This window comes from Eumetopias jubatus, unplaced genomic scaffold (assembly GCF_037043125.1).
Source record: "Eumetopias jubatus isolate StellerSeaLion01/CBP00866 unplaced genomic scaffold, mEumJub1_p1.0 scaffold_1, whole genome shotgun sequence".
NCBI classification, from domain to species: Eukaryota; Metazoa; Chordata; class Mammalia; order Carnivora; family Otariidae; genus Eumetopias; species Eumetopias jubatus.
This window is the reverse complement of record NW_028274807.1, coordinates 65516984-65538625: the sequence shown is the minus strand read 5'-3', so window position 1 is coordinate 65538625 and position 21642 is coordinate 65516984. Positions and strand designations below refer to the sequence as shown.

Genomic DNA, 21642 nt, shown 5'->3' with positions numbered 1-21642 from the left:
CCATATCAAAAAAGTTTGGGAAACCCTGAATTAAACAAAGTTAAATATTTTTTTTCTTCTACAAAGCTTCTTAGAGCTATAATATGCAAGTGAGTACTGAAATCTTCAATATTTTCCCAAAGTACTAGCCCATAGAATTATTTCTCATTGACCATATTAAGGGAATCACTGAAATATACTTTGAGAAACACTAGTTAGACCATATGCAAAACTCTTCCATTTAGATTCTCAGAGTTTGCAAAACACTCAAGTTCAGAACATAATTTAGCATTAAACTTCAGTTATTTGTATTGACTTTTTCAGACTATAGAAGATATATTATTTGTTGTAAAAAAAATTCCAAACTTAGAAGATACTAATAGTCAAAAGAAAAAAAAATCTCATATTATTTTACTGCCTGAATATAATGACTACTAACATTTTGATACATTTTTTCTGACTTTCCCCCTGACATTATACTTCCAAAAACCACCAAGCATTCCTTGAAAGGCTTATGGCCATTAAAAATTGACTTAAAAAATAAAAATTTGTGTACACTCTGGTGTGTTGGTGTACACTCTGGATTCTGTAATTCCTACAAAAATTACTTTAGATAGAATTATCTAAAGTAATTAAACTTAAAATCATATAATATCCATCTAAATAACGCCCAATAATTCTTCTAGTTATCCCTATTTATCTCTCTTCCTCTCATTTACCATGATGGCTTCTTTAGTTTCTTTTATGGGCCTTCTTTCTCTTCCTATATCTTAAATATTGATATTCCTTTGTATTCTATCCTGGTCTGTCATCTATTCTCACATAATATATGGTCATGAATTCAAGAGCACACAGAAGCCAGGCAGGTATTGCAAATGAAGCAAACAGGCTGAATGAGAACTGTACCAAACTGGATAGTACATTATCCACCTACAGAAGGAAAGTTGTTACTCAGTTCCAGCTGATTACTGACTGCGATGCGGGAATACCGAACCAGAATTGTCTCATTATGAATTTTCATGAAAATCTGGAAATCCAAATTTTTATTTCTACTCTACCAATTTTCAAATATTAGAACTCAGAACATATTTAAATACTCGGATAGCCAAACAAAACAGATATCTGTGAGTCAGAATTGGTTGACCGTCTGCTAGGTTGCTACCTGTTTTCTATACACTCTTCATGCGCAATCTCATCTTTTCAATGACCATAAATTCTTTTTTCTTAACTGTTCAAATTCTTATACTTTTTCTTTCTTTTATTTATTTTTTATTATGTTATGTTAATCATCATACTCTATCTCATTATCTTCAGATCCATATATCTCACTTCCTACCATTTTCCCATACCAATTCCATTTGAATGTCTTATAAACAATATAACTCAAACTACCTAAAATTGAGTTCATTATTTTTTTCTCAACCTGCTCAATCTCCTGCTTTCTTTCACTAAATGACACCCTTATCTACTTAGTTGCTCAAGCCTAACACCTGGGGGTCACTCTTCTTTTTTTTTTTTTTTTGGAAAGATTTTATTTATTTGACAGAAAGAGACACAGTGAGAGGGAACGCAAGCAGGGGGAGTGGGAGAGGGAGAAGCAGGCTTCCCACGGAGCAGGGAGCCCGATGCGGGGCTCGATCCCAGGACCCTGGGATCATAACCTGAGCCGAAGGCAGACGCTTAACGACTGAGCCACCCAGGTGCCCCCACTCTTAATTCTTCTCTATTGTTATATCTTCCCATAATACCCAAGTCTTGCCTCTTCTATCTTCTATGTATTTAATTATGTCAGCTTATCTCCACTCCTAAATCAATGATAATGTTTACCAAGAATACAGTCTTCTCTCTTTAATCATTTCTCTATACCTGCCTTCAGAGTAGTCTTCCTAAATGCAAATTTGATCAAGTCAATTCTCTGCTTAAAACCCTTCAAAATCCAGCTCCTGGCCTTTAAGTCCAAACTTCTCAAACTGGCCTACAAGGCCTTTCATATTATATACCCTGATTACCTCTCCTCAACCTTTATCTTTTATCATATTCTCTTTCAGGTATTCCAACCAACTAAACTACTTAAAATTCCTGTGCAGGGAACAAAAACTCTCTCACATTCCATTCTTTAAATCTTCTATCCCCTCTTCTTAGAACACCCCCACCCCTCTCTCCCAAGTCTTCCCTCAACTAACTAAAATTCTCATGCTCCATATCCCAACTTAGATGTAATTTCCTTCACAGATACTTCTCTGAGACCACACGTTAGGTGTCCTTCTTATGGAATTGCCACATTTTATTTCTAACATTTTATAATTGCCTTTTTAATTAATCTCATTAGACTGAAAGCCCCAAGAGGACAGTAACTGTGTCTTCCCAGTTCATAGTTGTTTCTAGTATCTAGCATACCATAGAGCACAATAAATATGTTTGAGTGATTGTTATACACAAGTCTTACACTTATGATTTAATAATCAATTTCATGCTCAAACATTAGTCATATGTAGAAAAAATAGGTTACATTTTTTAAAAAGCTAGGGCTGCCCTGCAGAAACATCTATTTCTATAGTATAATCTGGAATATATTTTCCCATAGAAAAAAATTTTTAATGTCCGTTTAGTTCTATGCTACTATTTTATGAGGTGTTCTACAAACACCACTGTTTCTAAGGAAAATGTGTTCCAGTTTCCAAATAATCAATATATATACTTTGGGAACACAAACTATAATTATGAGAACTGCCTAAAGTTATAATTAAGAGACTTCACTAATATTAGAAACAAAATGAAAAATAACATTGAATAAAAAGTATTTTAAGTAGGAACTTAAATCGAAATAATTTCACGTATCTCTTAAAGACAATTCGGCATTTGCCATACTTAGAAAATGTATTGTTAAAATCTGTGTGTAAAATTCTATTAACGAAACGACTCTTTTAAACAAATATTTTATTACTGTCCCATACACTTGACACATATTAACAGAAAGTGGCATGCATTTTCTAATGTATCTCAATAGGTAGAGAACAATTAAAAGACAGTTCTAGGAGACTGGCAGTTGGCATTTAAAATTATATAGATCACAATGGATCTATAATTCCATGTAAAACACTTTTGGAAAACTGGTCCAAGTAAACCAAGAAACATTCAGGAGATGATATTGTCTAATAATAATTTCTAGAGGATATTTCAGGACATTTTCAGAGGCATGTACAACTCTCTAACAGATCAGATTTATATAAATGGTAGTTTCTATTCTTATGCTATATCAAATGTGTAAGATCATAATATGAAAAATAAAAGTGCTTTATTTTACTTTAGTTTCTCTTAATTTTACCCTCCTTTTTAGTTTTTAAATTCATCATTAATCCTGAAATCATAAAGTTTAGACTATATAAATACATAGAGATAAAGTATAGGTCACTAATTCAGGTAGTATTAATTTAAACTATGAAAAGTATTTGTTAAGTATATGAATATGGAAACAAAATAGCAAAAGTGGTGAAATACTGGATCTATTTAGATAATGAACTTCTTAATTAGCAGCATTCAACTGAAAACAAATAATACATATATCACTATTTGTACTAATATTAAATTTGTATAAAAGTTCTATAATTCAATCTCTCAAGTTTATTTACATTTTTGTCAATATCCTAAGAAAATTATGAAAGCAAGCATTAAGTTCAGCCCTACTTACCACTTTTATACAACTCAGGTTATAGTGGTAAAACCTTTCCCAAATAGCTACAGAATTAAATAATTTTTTGGGAGACATAATTCTGTTTTTAAAATACACATATAGAACATTAAAACATGTATCAGTAAAATAGCACATACTAATTATAATTGTAAATGAAAGCTCTAAGTCAATATTAGTGTGTAACTATCATACTAGTTCTTCAATAATGTCATCAGTCATTTAGTAGCCACTCTGTGGAAAGTACCAAAATAAGCCAAGTTTTAAAAGAAAAATAAAGGAGCAGTGAACAAAGATTTTGCCCTGGGGCAGTTCTTAATCTAATCAGGGAGGGAGAATTATCAATAGCAAAAGACCCATTAGGACATAATACAAAAGGAATATTGTAACAAGAATATAATTAGTAACAACTTTCCTATACATACAGGCACACTGAAACATTAAAAATAGGGAATAGTAGATTTATTATAAAGACCAGACTCAAGCCTCATTTAAACAGGTTGTTTTAATCAGAGTTCTGGAGAATAATTATGTAACTCAGAATATATATATGAAAATGAGCCAGCCCCAAGTTAAACATATCTTATTAAGGACGTAATATGCACCGAGCATAAACATTTATTAAAGAAAATTTGTTTTTCTGATTAACACAGTGACCAGGAGAATTATTCGTTTACATACAAAAAGATGGCTTGGAATTCCATTACGTTTTACATGTGCATAAACTTAAGTATCAGTGCCAAAGTCAAAGTGGTAATTACCACTAACCACATATCCAAATAGCTATATTATGTCACAACATAAAAAATATTGATACGTTAATTCTCTTTAGAACCCTGAACAATATGTTAGTCAGGCAAGTGAAGAATGAGCTACTGGCAATAAAAAATATGTGAACTAATCATGATTATTTTTACCTAAAACTAAGTGTGATAACAATCCACTTGCCATTCCCATTGGAAGCAGCTATATTAAAAACGGGTATAAAAAAGTGAGATGATTTCCATTTATAACTTTTAGAATAAGCTTTAGTATTTTATCATCAAATTTTACATACAAAACCCTTAATTATTCAGAAATCCTTAAGTATTCAGGAAGTCTAAAATTAGAATATGTTAATATTACAATATTTTTTAAAGTCTTTACAGTTTTAAATTATTTTAGCTAAACTTTTCACTCAAATTAATCATAAATTAGCTATAAATGTTTCAAATAACTCTGAAATTTGACACGCTTTACATAACCATATGAAATATTCAAGCCAAATAAAGTGGTATTCAAGTTCAAACTTACAGCTCAATTGCCTTGTTCCACATGATAACATATCCAGAAAGAATGAAAGATTCAATATTTACAATATGTGTATTTCCTCTTTCTGTTCCAACATAGAGCCATTTACTCTGGAAAGGTAGATGACAGTAAGTAATTCTGAAAGAAAGAAAATTACAATTAAAATATCTAAATTTTATGTTTGGTCAGCATTATATTTTCCTTATATTTATTAGGTAGTGATAGCTACATAAACAACAAAATTTACTATACACTCAAGTAGCATTTAGGTATTAGTAGAGGGTAGAGGATAAAAAACAAGAGTATACCATTAAAAACAATAATGATAATAATAACCACTAATAAATAAGTGTCTACCATGGGCATTAACATATATTGTTTCTAATTCTTTCTAGAATTAGAGCACTCCAAGATAGATATATAATTCTATTTTATGAAGAGGAAACTGAGGCCAAGAACTTTTATTTTTACTTTCATTGGACTGACAGCTAGTAAGTGGCAAAACCAGGATTCAAATCCATTCCTGTTTGGTTGCAAAATTAGCAAATTTCTACACTGGTGGTTTTTCTTTGGTAATATTCACTTCAAATAGAAATTAGGTACATCTGAAACATACATTTCATAGTTATCATAGAAATTGTAGCTTTTTAAATATAAGAACATAAATTATTTACTTTTTATTCAGATCGTTGGCATCTTACTAATATAAAGAAAGCTTATAAGATCAGGGATCTAATCTACTATTCTTTTATTTATTTATTTATTTATTTATTTTGTTCTGCCTTTATTTGCACAATGGGCCTTCTGACCAATTCTGGGAAATTATTCTATAGCCAAAGAAACCATGATTCCTATAAATGAAATCTGGGAATTTACCAGAATCTTCTATTCATCGAGTGTCACTCTTTCTAGTCTTGCCTACTCCCACTCCTTTTAAATACTCATAAAAAAAGGGGGGGGGGAGATAAGTTCACAGTTATCCCTTGCCAGAACCTGTTATTGAATCATAATATTTGCTAGAATTTATTCAGAAAAAGAGCTGGTAAATTGTTAGAAGAGGAGGACAGAATTCTGATGCCAGGCAGACAGACCAATATGGGGAAAAAAAGGCGGGGAACGTAAATGGTAAATTCCCAACAAAATTCCACCTTGTACTTCTTTTATATAAGGGTGAACATCCAGTCTGTCGAATTCATATTCTCATTCTGGTTCATTGAATTATTCAACAGTCTACCTTTCTAAACCAAACTTCATTTATCCAAAAGTATTCTGCTGAAAGCCCCTTGCACATTACAACAAAAAAACTAGAAATCCTGATATTACTTATATAGTTACGGTTATTTGAGGGTCTAATTAAAGTGTAACCTATATGGTGTTGGACAATTCTGATAAAACCTAAAGTCTAGAATTGCTGTTGCCAAGGGATATTTAATAATGTCCCACAGGAAATAACTTGATAGTCATATTTCTAGGCCATGAAGCATCTATTTTCAATTCAGTGTAAGTAGAAAAGGGAAACTCATTTTAAACAGGATTTAAGATCACCTTTTCTGAATCACCAAAAGAGTAGAAAAAAACACTAGTCCCAATAAGTAGACAAAAATTTAGGAGTTCAGGTAGAAAAAGAGCAAACTTCAATATGATATAGTCATTTCCAAGGTTGAGAAGAAAAGTCTAAAAACTGCCAGGTTTCAGTAATAAGACCTGAAGCAAGGGTGCCTGGGTGGCTCAGATGGTTAAGCATCTGCCTTCAGCTCAGGTCATGATCCCAGGGTCCTGGGATCGAGTCCCACATCGGGATCCCTGCTCTTTGGGGGCCTGCTTCTTTCTCTCTCTCTGTCTCTCATGAATAAATAAATAAAATCTTAAAAAAAAAGAACCAATATTATAAAAAAAAAATAAGACCTGAAGCAAGAGGCAGAATTCCAATAAAGACAATCTTTACAGGGGAATGATGAAATACATGAAAAAGATCCAAATAGGATTAGAAGCCGTTTCAAATAGAAATGGAAGGAAAACTTCCAAACTCTTTTTATGAGGCCAGCATTACCTTGATCCCAAAACCAGACAAAGACCCCATCAAAAAGGAGAACTACAAACTGAGGGTTCTAGAGGGGAGGGGGGTGGGGGGATAGGTTAGCCTGGTGATGGGTATTAAGGGGGCACATACTGCATGGAGCACTGGGTGTTATACGCAAGCAATGAATCATGGAACACTACATCAAAAACTAATGATGTAATGTATGGTGATTAACATAATAAAATAAATAAATTTAAAAAAAAGGAGAACTACAAACCAATATCCCTGATGAACATGGATGCGAAAATTCTCACCAAAATACTAGCCAATAGGATCCAACAGTACATTAAGAGGATTATTCACCACGAACAAATGGGATTTATTCCTGGGCTGCAAGGGTGGTTTAACATCTGCAAATCAATTAATACATTAATAAAAGAAAGAACAAGAACCATATGATCCTCTCAATAGATGCAGAAAAAGCATTTGACAAAGTACAGCATCCTTTCTTGATTAAAACTCTTCACAGTGTAGGGATAGAGGGTACATACCTCAATATCATAAAAACCACCTATGAAAAACCCACAGCGAATATCATTCTCAATGGGGAAAAACTGAGACCCTTCTGCCTAAGGTCAGGAACATGGCAGGGATGCCCACTATCACCACTGCTATTCAACATAGTACTAGAAGTCATAGCCTCAGCAATCAGACAACAAAAAGAAAAAAAAGGCATCCAAATCGGCAAGAAGAAGTGAAACTATCACTTTTTGCAGATGATATGATACTTTATGTGGAAAACCCAAAAGACTCCACCCCAAAACTCCTAGAACTCAAAAAGGAATTCAGTAAAGTCAGAGTATATAAAATCAAAGCACAGAAATCAGTTGCATTTGTATACACCAACAACAAGACAGAAGAAAGAGAAATTAAGGAGTCGATCCCATTTACAATTGCACCCAAAACCATAAGATACCTAGGAATAAATCTAACCAAAGAGACAAAGGATCTGTACTCAGAAAACTATAGAATACTCATGAAAGAAACTGAGGAAGACACAAAGAAATGGAAAAATGTCCCATGCTCATGGATTGGAAGAACAAATATTGTGAAAATGTCAATGCTACCTAGAGTAATCTACACATTTAATGCAATCCGTATCAAAATACCATCCACTTTTTTCAAAGAAATGGAACAAATAATCCTAAAATTTGTATGGAGCCAGAAAAGACCCCAAATAGCCAGAGAAATGTTGAAAAAGAAAAGCAAAGCTGGCGGCATCACAATTCCAGAATTCAAGCTCTATTACAAAGCTGTCATCATCAAGACAGTATGGTACTGGTACAAAAACAGACACATAGATCAATGGAACAGAATAGAGAGCTCAGAAATGGACCCTCAGCTCTATGGTCAACTAATCTTTGACAAAGCAGGAAAGAATGTCCAATGGAAAAAAGACAGTCTCTTCAACAAATGGTGTTGGGAAAATTGGACAGCCACATGCAGAAGAATGAAACTGGACCATTTCCTTACACCACACACGAAAATAGACTCAAAATGGATGAAAGACCTAAATGTGAGACAGGAATCCATCAAAATCCTTGAGGAGAACACAGGCAGCAACCTCTTTGATCTCAGCCGCAGCAACTTCTTCCTAGAAACATCGCCAAAGGCAAGGGAAGCAAGGGCAAAAATGAACTATTGGGACTTCATCAAGATAAGAAGCTTTTGCACAGCAAAGGAAACAGTCAACAAAACCAAAAGACAACTGACAGAATGGGAGAAGATATTTGCAAATGACATATCAGATAAAGGGCTAGTATCCATAATCTATAAAGAACTTCTCAAACTCAACACCCAAAGAACAAATAATCCAATCAAGAAATAGAAGACATGAACAGACATTTTTCCAAAGAAGACATCCAAATGGCCAACAGACACATCAAAAAGTGCTCAACATCGCTCAGCATCAGGGAAATCCAAATCAAAACCTCAATGAGATATCACCTCACACCAGTCAGAATGGCTAAAATTAACAATTCAGGAAACGACAGATGTTGGCGGGGATGCGGAGAAAGGGGAACCCTCCTATACTGTTGGTGGGAATGCAAGCTGGTGCAGCCACTCTGGAAAACAGTATGGAGGTTCCTCAAAAAGTTGAAAACAGAGCTACCCTATGACCCAGCAATTGCACTGCTGGGTATTTACCCCAAAGATACAAATGTAGGGATCCAAAGGGGCACGTGCACCCCAATGTTTATAGCAACAATGTCCACAACAGTCAAACTATGCAAAGAGCCTAGATGTCCATCAACAGATGAATGGATAAAGAAGATGTGGTATATATATACAATGGGATATTATGCAGCCATCAAAAAATGAAATCTTGCCATTTGCAATGATATGGATAGAACTAGAGGGTATGATGCTAAGCAAAATAAGTCAATCAGAGAAAGACAAGCATCATATGATCTCACTGATATGAGGTATTTGAGAAACAAGACAGAGGATCATTGGGGAAGGGAGGGAAAAATGAAACAAGACGAAACTGGAGAGGGAGACCATAAGAGACTCTTAATCTCAGTAAACAAACTGAGGGTTGTTGGAGTGGAGGGGGTAGGAGGGATGGGGTGGCTGGGTGATGGACATTGGGGAGGGTAGGTACTATGGTGAGCATTGTGAATTGTGTAAGACTGATGAATCACAGAGCTGTACCCCTGAAATAAATAATACATTATATGTTAATAAAATTTTTTAAAGTATTCCTTGAACCAATACTATGAAATTTTACCTCATTCTTATTGACAAGAAACTAGACCCCTGATAACATAAGGGTTTCGTCTTATGTCCAATGTCCAACTGATGGGTACTGGTTAAACAGCTGACGAAGAAAGACCCCAGACTTTATTTGAATCCAATAAAAAAGAGTAATGGGATTTACTTAAGATGCTTGACAAGGGTGAGGGAGAGGGCATGATTACACTTATGCTATATATTTGATAGCCCTAATAAGTAACTAATCAATACTTTATTGAATTTAATAGCTATACTTTTATTTGTAATGCATTTCTACCACCATCACCTGCAAACTGAAGAATTTTCTGTTATATAGGAACCCTAGAAAAATAATCTTGTTCCTATGTCTATATTCACTATCATTCTCTATAGTAAATCATCTAAGACATTGTAAGTCTTCTGTCCATTTATCCATTAATTCAAACTTCACCAAATAATTCATTATAAAAGCACTGTCCTTGATTACAACACATCTACTCTTTTTCCCTCAAAAAAAATGCCATCCAATAGAAGAGATAAGACAAGTAGACAAGTAAGAAAAATAAAAGTAAAGTGTGTGAATTGCTATAAAGTATTCAAAGAAGGGAGGGATTGATTCCAGTAAGGGCAATGAAGAAAAGCTAATGTAGAAAACTTTATTTAAAATGGGCCATTACATTAAAGATCAAGTAACTCTATAGTTTGAAATATATGTTATATATGTTACATAAGCATATGAAATAAACAAAATCAATGTTTTCAAGCTTGAAGAATGTACAAACCTTTAAAATTTTTTTGCTTATCCTCAGTTTTGACTTACTTTTACAAATTCTTTAACTCATGTATAAAAATAAGATATAAATTCCTCATACTTATGGTTCTTATGTATACATAAAACAAAAAATATAAAATAAATACAAATAAAACTTTAACTAGAATTCAAATTAATGACATTAGTGTATATGACAGATGGATTTTTTTTTAAAGAAATAATTAACCTCATATGTTTCTAACTGCACACGTTCTTTTGAATTTGGTGTATCTATATTTATTCTGTCCTTTCCTTTTAGCACTTGTCTCTATTTGAACAGTTTTGAATTCTATTCCATAGTACACCATCACATAATTTTACAATCATATGGCATGAATATATAATACATGTGCATAGTCCACTTCTATTATTTTATTAATCCACAACAATTAAAATAACACTATTTGGTGCCAACACAATCATCAATGCAAATTTAACTTCACATATTTGACCTGTGTGACAGTATTTTTGAATAAAATGGCTTGTTCAAATCATTCAGAATGTTTCCATTAGTGTGATTATAGAAATAAAAATATTACAATCAGAAATTACTATGGAAAATTCGTAACTCCAAGACCATGCCTATGGATCCTAATTTGAGAAACACTGTAAAGTCAAAAATATATTTTAAAAAAGTAAATGGTTTGGGGTGCCTGGGTGGCTCAGTCGGTTAAGTGTCTGCCTTCAGCTTGGGTCCTGATCTTTGGGTCCTGATCTTCAGATCGGGTCCTGGGATCAAGCCCCACTTCGGGCTCCCTGCTTAGCAGGGAGTCTGCTCCCTCTGCCTCCTCCCCACTCTGCTAGTGCTGTCTCTGTCTCTGTCCCTCTCTCTCTCCCTCAAGTGGATAAATAAAATATTTAAAACACACACACACACACACACACAGTAAATGGTTTAAAATTATAGAAAATTTGCTGTATGAAATTGAGTGGGAGAATTCAAATTTGAAACTTCTCCCCCTAAGTTCTAACATAGTTCAATTTAAGTCTTATTTTTTCTCCAGATTCCAGGTAAAATCTCTACTACCAGGCATGATGACCCTGGCTCCAGTTCTTTCTATAATATTTATAATTATACTTTACAACCTGGTTACACTCAGAATCCGGTGTATTCTGCATATTAAAAATATAAATGCCAGAAAGGAAAATTCATCAGTTCTGAAGTAAATCTAGCAATACTATTTTTTTCCTTATTTTATTTTATTTTATTTTATTATGTTATGTTAATCACCATACATTGCATCATTAGTTTTTGATGTAGTGTTCCATGATTCATTGTTTGCATGTAACACCCAGTGCTCCATTCAATATGTGCCCTCTTTAATACCATCACCAGGCCAACCCATCCCCCCACCCCCCTCCCCTCCAGAACTCTCAGTTTGTTTCTCAGATTCCATAGCCTCTCATGGTTCATCTCTCCCTCCGATTCCAACCCCCCTTCATTTTTCCCTTCCTACTATTTTTTTTTTAACATATAATGTATTATTTGTTTCAGGGGTACAGGTCTGTGATTCAACAGTCTTACACAATTCACAGCGCTCACCATAGCAATACTGTTTTAAAACTCTTTCTGGGTGGTTTTGATGCATAACCACAATTAAGAACTACTAAATTATAGCAGTAATTCTTAATCTTTGGTATAAATAAATATATCATTAAAATGCATATTTCTACATTCCAGGTACACAAATTGTGACTCATGGACTTGGGATGGAACATATGACTGATATTTTAACAAGTAACCTCAGTACTTGCTATTCAAAATGAAGTCCATATACCAGCATGAACATCACCTGGAAACTTAGTAGAAATTCAGAATCTTAGGCCCTATCCCAGAATCAGAAACTGCATTTTATTAAACACCCAGATTAGTCATATACACATTAAAGTTTAGTTAGCACTTCTTTGGCTGATTTTATTACAGATAGCCCCCAAACCATATTTTATGAGATACTGTTCAGTGGCTGAAAGACTGCTGCTAATTTACAATTTAAGTTTTAGGATAAGAACCTAAATTACTAAGTTAGTAGTAGGGATAAAGCCTTGTAGCTATGTAGTTCCTCCAAACTGAACCAATGATGGTGATAATAAGAACCACAACAACAGTCCGGGAAAGAAACAACTAGCTACCCTAAGATTCTCTCAGCATCTTAATTCAAAGACTGATACCTAGGAGTTTCAGTGGAAAAACTCAAATCATATAAAAGAAAAATAAAGAATTAAAAATTCTCTAAGAAAATGAATCTGATAATTTTGGACAACCTGTACCTAGACAAAATTATAACACAAGAGACAAAATTAAATAGATAACTGAAAATTTAGTTGAATTTCCTTCACAGTCTTAATGAACTAACCAGATAGTAAAAAAGTTACTCAATTTTTTTACCTGTAATTATTTGGAAAACTATTAAACATAAATCAAATTTTTAGAATAAGGCAAATTGTTGCACTTCCATAGGGAGTAACATCATGATTTCTGGCAAATCCAAGTCTGAGAAGCTTATTCTCATTCTCCTATAGCAAAAGAAATAACATTTTCTACCTTCATTTAAATTCACAGAGTATTTCAACTTCTGAATGAGAAAACTGAGTTAGTGGAGGCCATGTGGGGAGCAGGAATGAGGCACTGGTATCCTGTACAGTAGAAGTAAAATAAGGAGCAATAACTACACCTTACCCAGCAGTTATGAAGTGCCTCTCCCTATCTCAGGAGTTAGTAAAGGCCAATGGGGCAATCTGAACTTCTACTCCCACCTGTTAGTTAAAAAGATGACACCTGTCCTTCCACAGCCAGAGCAATGTCAAAACAACCCACCACAGATAGAAGGTTTAAATAAGACCTGCAATGTCTTATATCCAACATAATATCCAAAATATCCAGTTTTAATAAAAACTCACTCATCATACCAAGAAATAGGAAAATCTTAATTTGAATGAAAAAAGGCAATAGATACCAACACCAAGATGATAAAGATGTTAGAATTCACTGATAAATATTTAAAAGGAGCTATCATAAAAATGCAACAAGCAATTATGAATGACATGAAATGAAAATTATGGAAAGACTCAGCAAAGAAACAGGAGATAAAAACCAAATGCAAATTTTACTACTGAAAATCACAACAAAGAAAATTTAAAAACCTATGCATAAGCTCAATAGCCAAATGGAGGGGACAGAAAATAAACTCCATGAACTCACAGATAAAACAATATAAATTATCCAATCTGAACAACAAACAGAAAATAGATGTTTAAAAAAATGCCAGAGACTCAGAAACCTGTGATATAAAAAAGAAAAGCTCTAACAATCATGTTATCAGGGCCCTGGAAGGAAAGGAAAAAAAAAAGTAGGACTGAAAAAGTAGTCAAAAAAATCATGTCTAAAACATGCTAAATTTGGCAAAAAAAAAAAAAAAAAAGCAAACCAAAAGATTCAAAAAGCTGAGGAAAAAAAAAAAAACAGAATAAACCCAAAGTAAAATTCGGACAATTCTCAGCCAACTATCTAAAAAAGAAAAAAAAATCCTGAAAGCAGCAAAACAGAAATAACATCTTAACTACAGGGGAAAATACTGTAATGACAGCAGAATTCTCACCAGAAAACCAGAGGTCAAAGGGAGGTAAGAACACTGTTCAAGTGCTTAAAGGAAAGAACTATCAACACAGAATTCTATATCCCCCCAAAATATCCCTCAGGAATAAAGGAGAAATCATGACATTACTAAGTGAAAGAAAACTAAGAATTTGTCACTAAAAACAAATTCTAAAAGAATGGTTAAAAGGAGTTCACTAAACAGAAAAAAAGATCAAAGAGTTTTTTTTAATATCAAGTGTGAATAAAAAACTACAGGGAGAGTAAAAATATTGTTAAATTCAATACATTTTCCTCCTTCCTGTGAGCATCCTAAATTATGTTTCATAGTTGAAGCAGAAATTATAACATAGTCTGATATGGTTCTAAATACAGAGAGAGAAAATTTATTTAAAATGAGGGAAGTAAAGGAAAATTAAGAAAGGAAAGATCTTTGTATTTCATTCAAACTGAGAAAATGCAATAGCAGTAGATTGTGATAAGTTCTTCATACATAATGAAATGTCTACAACAACCACTCAAGAAGTGAAATGATACAAAGAAATACATTAAAAACTACATACAAATCAAAATGGAATTCTAAAAAAAAAAGTTCAATTAAACCACAGGAAGGCAAGAAAAAAAAAGCAACCCACATTTGAATGAAAAAAATAAGCAGACAACAAAAAATTGAGAACTTAAGCACTCACATATCACTAATTACATAAAATGTAAACACCAATTAAAATACAGATTGGTAGGGGCACTTGGGTGGCTCAGATGGTTAAGTGTCTGCCTTCGGCTCAGGTCATGATTCCGGGGTCCTGGGATTGAGCCGCACGTTGGGCTCTTGGCTCAGCTGGGAGTCTACTTCTCCCTCTCCCTCTGCCTCTCTCCCTACTCATGCTTGCTCGCTCTCTCTCTCTCTGTGTCTCAAGTGAATAAATAAAATCTTTAAAAAAATATATAGATTGGCAGAGTGAGTTAAAAAAAACTACCTACTATATGCTGTATACAAGAAACTTACTTCCAATATATTGACATGGTAGGTTGAAAGTAACAGGAAAGACAAAGATATAGCATACAAACATTAATCAAAAGAAAGTGAGAATTGCTATACTAATATCAGATTAAAAAAAAAAAAAACTTGAAAGGAGAGAAAATGACCAGGACATTTTGTAAAGATAAAAAGATCAATTCACCAAGAAGACATGGCAATCCTAAATATGCATGCCCAAACAACAGCCTGCAAATTATGTGAAGCAAAAACTGAGAAAAGAAAAAGAGAAACCATGATTCTAGTAGATTTCAACATTTGTCCCTAGCAAATCAGCAAGGATATAGAACCCAACACAATCACCAGTCAACAGAACTAAACATTTATAGAATAATCTGCCAAACAACAGCAAAATATTCTTGTCACCACAAGACATATACCAAGATACACCACATTCTGGGCTAAGAAATAAACTTCAACAAATTTAAAATAATCAAGTCATATACAATGTGTCCTCTAAACACAATGGAATCAAATTAGAAATCAATAAAAGTAAAAGAAACAAAGTCTCCAAATACTTGCAACACACTTCTAATTTATAGGTCCAAGAAGTCATCACAAGGGAATTAAAAAAACACAAGAAATGACAAGTGTTGACAAGGATGTAAAGAAAAAGGAACCCTCATGTACTGTAGATGGGACTTCTGTAGCCACTGTGGAAAACAGTATGAATAGTTCTCAAAAAATTAAAATCGGAATTATGGTATGATCCAGTAATTCTATTACTAGGTATTTACCTAAAGAAAACAAAAACATTAATTCAAAAAGATATATGCACCCCTATATTTATTGCATTATTTATTTTTTATTTAAATTCAATTAACCCACATATAGTACATTAGTTTCAGATGTAGTGTTCGATAACTCATCAGTTATGTATAATACCCAGTGCTCATCACATCATGTGCTGTCCTTAATCCCCATCATCCAGTTGCCCCATTCCCCCACCTACCACTCCTTCTGCAAGCCTCAGTTTGTTTCCCAGAGTCAAGAGTCTCTCATGGTTTGGCTCCCTCTCTGATTTCTTCCCATTAAGTTTTCCCTCCCTCCACTATGACCCCTGCACTACTTATATATCACAGATGAGTAAAAACATATAATTGTCTTTCTCTGATTAACTTATTTCACTTAGCATAATACCCTACAGTTCCATCCATGGTGATGTAAATGGTAGGTATTCATCCTTTTTGATGGCTGAGTAATATTCCATTGTATATATAAACCACATCTTTATCCATTCATGTGTTGAAGGACATCTCGGCTATTGCAGACATTGCTGCTATGAACATTGGGGTGCCGGTGCCCCTTCGGATCACTACCTCTATTTCTTTGTGGTGATATCCAGTAGTGCAATTGCTGGGTCATAGGATAGCCCTATTTTTACTTCCTGAGGAACCTCCATACTATATTCCAGAGTGGCTGTAAGAGCTTACATTCCCACCAAAAGTGTAAGAGGGTTCCCCTTTCTTCACATCCTCACCAACATTTGTTGGTCCCTATTGTGTTAATTTTAGCCATTCTAACCGGTGTGTGTGGTATCTCATTGTGGTTTTATTTGTATTTCCCTAATGACAAGTGATGTTGAGCATTTTTTCATGTGTCTGTTGGCCATTTGTATGTTTTCTTTGGAGAAATGTCTGTTCATGTCTTCTGCCCATTTCTTAACTGGAACATTTGTATTTTGGGCGCTGAGTTTGAGAAGTTCTTTACAGATCTTAGATAGCAGCCCTTTATCTGACATGTCATTTGCAAATACCTTCTCCCATTCTGTAGGTTGCCTTTTAGTTTTGTTGTCTGTTTCCTTTGCTGTACAAAAGCTTTTTATCTTGATGAAATCCCAATAGTTCATTTTTGCTTATGTTTCTCTTGCCTTCAGGGACGTGTCTTGCAGGAAGTTGATGCGGCCAAGGTTGAAGAGGTTGCTGCCAAAATCCTCTAGGATTTTGATAGATTCCTTTCCCACATTTAGGTCTTTTATCCATTTTGAGTTTATCTTGGTGTATAGTGTAACAGAAAGGTCAAGTTTCATTCCTCTGCATGGGGCTCCAATTTTTAAAACACCATTTATTAAAGAGACTGTCTTTTTTCCAATGGATATTCTTTCCTGCTTTGTCAAAGATTAGTGGACATAGAGTTGAGGGTCCATTTCTGGGCTCTCTATTCTGTTCCACTGATGTATGTGTCGTTTTTGTGCCAGTACCATACTGTCTTGATGATTACAGCTTTGTAATAGAGCTTGAAGTCAGGCATTGTGATGCCCCAGCTTTTCTTTTTCTTTTTCTTTTTTAACATTCCTTTTTGTTTGTTTGTTTTCTGGTTCCATACAAATTAGGATTGTTTGTTCCAGCTCTGTGAAAAATGTCGATGGTATTTTGAAAGGGATTGCACTGAATGTGTAGATTGCTCTGGGTAGCATAGACATTTTAACAATATTTATCCTTCCAATCCATGAGCATGGAATGTTTTTCCATTTCTTTGTGTCTTCCTCCATTTCTTTCATGAGTGGTCTATAGTTTTCTGAGTACAGATCCTTTACATCTTTGGTTAGGTTTATTCTGAGGTATCTTATGGTTTTGGGTGCAATTACAAATGGGATCAATTCCTTAATTACTTTCTTCAGTCACATTGTGCAACTGATTTTGTATCCTGCCACTTTGCTAAATTCCCATATGAGTTCTACCAATTTTGGGGTGGAGTCTTTTGGATTTTCCACATAGAATATCATGTCATCTGCAAAGAGTGAGACTTTGACTTCTTTGCAATTTGGATGCCTTTTATTTCTTTTTGTTGTCTGATTTCTGAGGCTAGGACTTCTAGTACTATGTTGAACAATAGTGGTAGAGTAGGCATCCCTGTTGTGTTCGACCTTAAGGGAAAAGCTCTCAGTTTTTCCCCATCAAGAATGATATTTGCTGTGGCTTTTCATAAATGGCTTTTATGATATTGAGGTATGTTCCCTCTATCCCTACACTTTGAAGAGTTTTAATCAAGAAAGGATGCTATATGTTGTCAAATGCTTTTTCTGAATCTTTTGAGAAGATCATATGTTTCTTGTCTTGTCTTTTATTAACGTGAGCTCTCACATTGATTGATTTGCAGATGTTGAACCACCCTTGCAGCCCAGGAATAAATCCCACTTGGTTGTGGTGAATAATCCTTTTAATGTACTGTTGGATCCTATTGGCTAGTATCTTGGTGAGTATTTTTGCATCCATGTTCATCAGGGATATTGGTCTGTCATTCTCCTCTTTGATGGGCTCTTTGTCTGGTTTTGGGATCAAGGTAATGCTGGCCTCATTGAATGAGTTTGGAAGAGTTCCTTCCATTTCTATTTTTTGAAACAGCTTCGGTAGAATAGGTATTAATTCTTCTTTAAATGTTTGGTAGAATTCCCCTGGGAAGCCATCTGGCCTTGGACTCTTGTTTTTTGGGAGATTTTTGATTACTGCTTCAATTTCTTTTCTGGTAATAAGTCTGTTCAGGTTTTCTTTCTTCCTATGTCAGTTTGGGTAATTTATTCATCTCTAGGAATGCATCCATTTCTTCCAGATGGCCTAATTTGTTGTCATATAATTGTTATTAATATGTTCTTAAAACTGTATTTTCTTGGGGCACCTGGGTGGCTCAGTCATTAAGTGTCTGCCTTCAGCTCAGGTTGTGATCCCAGGGTCCTGGGATCAAGCCCTGCATTGGGCTCCCTGCTCTGCGGGAAGCCTGCTTCTCCCTCTCCCACTCTCCCTGCTTGTGTTCCCCCTCTCGCTGTGTCTCTGTCAAATAAATTAAAAAAAAATTTTTTTTAAACACTGCATTTTCTTGGTGTTGCTCAGGATCTCTCCCCTTTCATTCATTTTATTAATTTGGGTCCTTTCTCTTTTCTTTTTTGATAAGTCTGGCCAGGGGTTTATCAATCTTTATTAATTATTTCAAAGAATCAACTCTTAGTTTCATTGATCTGTTCTACTTTTCTTCTGGTTTCTACTTCATTGATTTCTGCTCTAATCTTTATTTCTCTTCTCCTGCTGGGTTTAGGCTTCATTTGCTGTTCTTTTTCCAGCTCCTTTAGCTATAACGTAAGCTTCTGTATTTCAGATTTTTCAAATTCTTTGAGAGAGGCTTGTATTGCAATGTACTTCCCTCTTAGGACTGCCTTTCCTGTATCCTAAAGGTTTTAAACAAATGTATTTTCATTCTCATTAGTTTCCATGAATTTTTAAAATTCTTCTTTAATTTCCTGGTTGATCCATTCATTCTTTAGTAGGATATTCTTTAATCTTCAAGTGTTTAAGTCACTTCCAAATTTCCTGTTGTAATTGAGTTCAACTTTCAAAGCACTGTGGTCTGAAAATATGCAGGGAATGATCCCAATCTTTTGGGACTGGTTGAGATCTGATTTGTGACCCAGTATGTGATCTATTCTGGAGAAAGTTCCATGTGCACTCGAGAAGAATGAGTATTCTGTTGTTTTAGGATGGAATGTTCTGTATATATCTGTGAAGTCCATCCGGTCCAGTGTGTCATTCAAATTCCTTGTTTCTTTGTTGATCTTCTGCTTGGATAATCTGTCCATTGTTGTGAGGGAGGTGTTGAAGTCCCCTACTATTAATGTAATATTACCAATGTGTTTCTTTACTTTGGTTATTAATTGGTTTATATAATTGGCTACTCCCATGTTGGGGGCATAAATATTTATAATTGTTAGATCTTCTTGTTGGAAAGATGCTTTAAGTATGATATAGTGTCCCTTTTCATCTCTTGCTACAGTCTTTGGTTTGAAATCTAATATTTCTGATATGAAGATTGCTACTCCAGCTTTCTTTTGAGGTCCATTGGCATGGTAAATTATTCTCCACCCCCTCACTTTCAATGTGGAGGTGTCTTTATGTCTTAAATGAGTCTCCTGTAGACAGCATATGGATGGGTCTAGCTTTTTTATCCACTCTGATACCTGTGTCTTTTAATTGGAGCATTTAGCCCATTTATATTCAGAGTAACTATTGAAAGATATGAACTTACAAGATATGCCCTTGTATTGCCTATAAAGTCCCTGTTTCTGTAGATTGTCTCTGTTTCTTTCTGGTATATGTTACTCTTGGGGTCCCTCTTTGCTTACAGGGTCCCCCTTAATATTTCTTGCAGGCCTGGCTTGGTGGTAACATATTCTTTTAGTTTCTATCTATCCTTGAAGCTCATTATCTCTCCTTCCATTCTGCATGACAGCCTTGTTAGATAAAGTATTCTTGGTTGCATGTTCTTTTCATTTAGTACTCTGAATATATCATGGCAGTTCTTTGTGGCCTGCCAGGTTTCTGTGGATAGGTCTGATATTAGTCTGATGTTCTTCCTTCTGTAGGTTAGGAGCCTCTTGTCTCCAGCTGCTTTCAGGATTTTCTCTGTGTCTCTGAACTTTACAAGTCTCACTATTATATGTCGGGGTATTGATCTATTTTTATTGATTTTGGGAGAGGTCCTCTCTACCTTTTGGACATGAATGCTTGTTTCCTTCCCCAGATTATGGAAGTTCTCAGCTATTATTTGCTCAAATATACCTTCTGGCCCTCTCCCTCTCTCTCTTTACCCTCAAGCACTCCAATAATTCTGACGTTTCTATGTTTCATACATTACTGATTTCTTTAAGCCTCTCTTCATGGGCTATTAGTTATTTTTCTCTATTTTCCACAACCTCTTTCCTTTTCATCAACCTGTGTTCTAGATCACTTACTCTCTTCTGCCTAGCTGTTAGAGTATCCAATTTAGACTGCATCTCAGTTACAGCATTTTTAATTTCAGCCTGATTAGATCTCATTTCTGCACTAAGAGATTCTCTAGCGCCTTTTATGTTTTTTCAACACCAGCTATTAACTTTGTAATTGTTATCCTGAATTCCATCTCTGACATCTTACTTATATCCATATCGATTAGATCTGTGGCAGAGAACACTACCTCTCGTTTTTTCTTTTGTTGTGAATTCCTCCTTCTAGTCATTTTGCCCAGAGAAGATAGGATGAGTGAGTGAGCAGAATCAAAAGTATCACCACAACTCAAGTAAAATACACACCAGCCAAATCCAAAGAGGTCAGAAACCAAAACAGAAAAACAATTAAAAAAAAAAAAAAAAGGAAACAAAGCTCAAGAAAAAAACAAAACAAAACAAAACAAAAAGGCAGGGTTGTGGGGAGAATATAATCTCACAGGGTGGATAAAACAGGGTGATCCACTTGTTCCTGAGTGAATTTTGGTCTGTGTGTTAGAAGACACTAAATCCCAAAATTGCAAGGAAAGAAAAACTTTATGTACACAAAAATAAAATTGAATAGAGTGAAAGGAGGCCAAAAATGAAGCATATATCTATAAAATGTGGATGTAAAAATAAAAAGCAACTTAAAAACAAAGAGTTGATAAAATAAGAAACTAGTTGAAAAGGGAAAAAAGAAAAAATAGAAATGGAAAATTT

General features: G+C 34.5%; 1 protein-coding gene across 4 annotated transcripts in view; it reads right to left on the bottom strand.

Annotated features, from left to right (window-relative positions):
* Positions 1 to 21642, bottom strand: part of STXBP5L (syntaxin binding protein 5L) — a 402589-nt gene that overhangs the window by 226047 nt on the left and 154900 nt on the right. For all 4 annotated transcript variants that reach the window (XM_088028262.1, XM_088028202.1, XM_028110658.2 and 1 more), the window contains exon 5: positions 4961 to 5095. In XM_088028262.1, coding sequence (XP_087884388.1) covers positions 4961 to 5095 — 135 coding nt within the window. The remainder of the gene's footprint in view (positions 1 to 4960; positions 5096 to 21642) is intronic.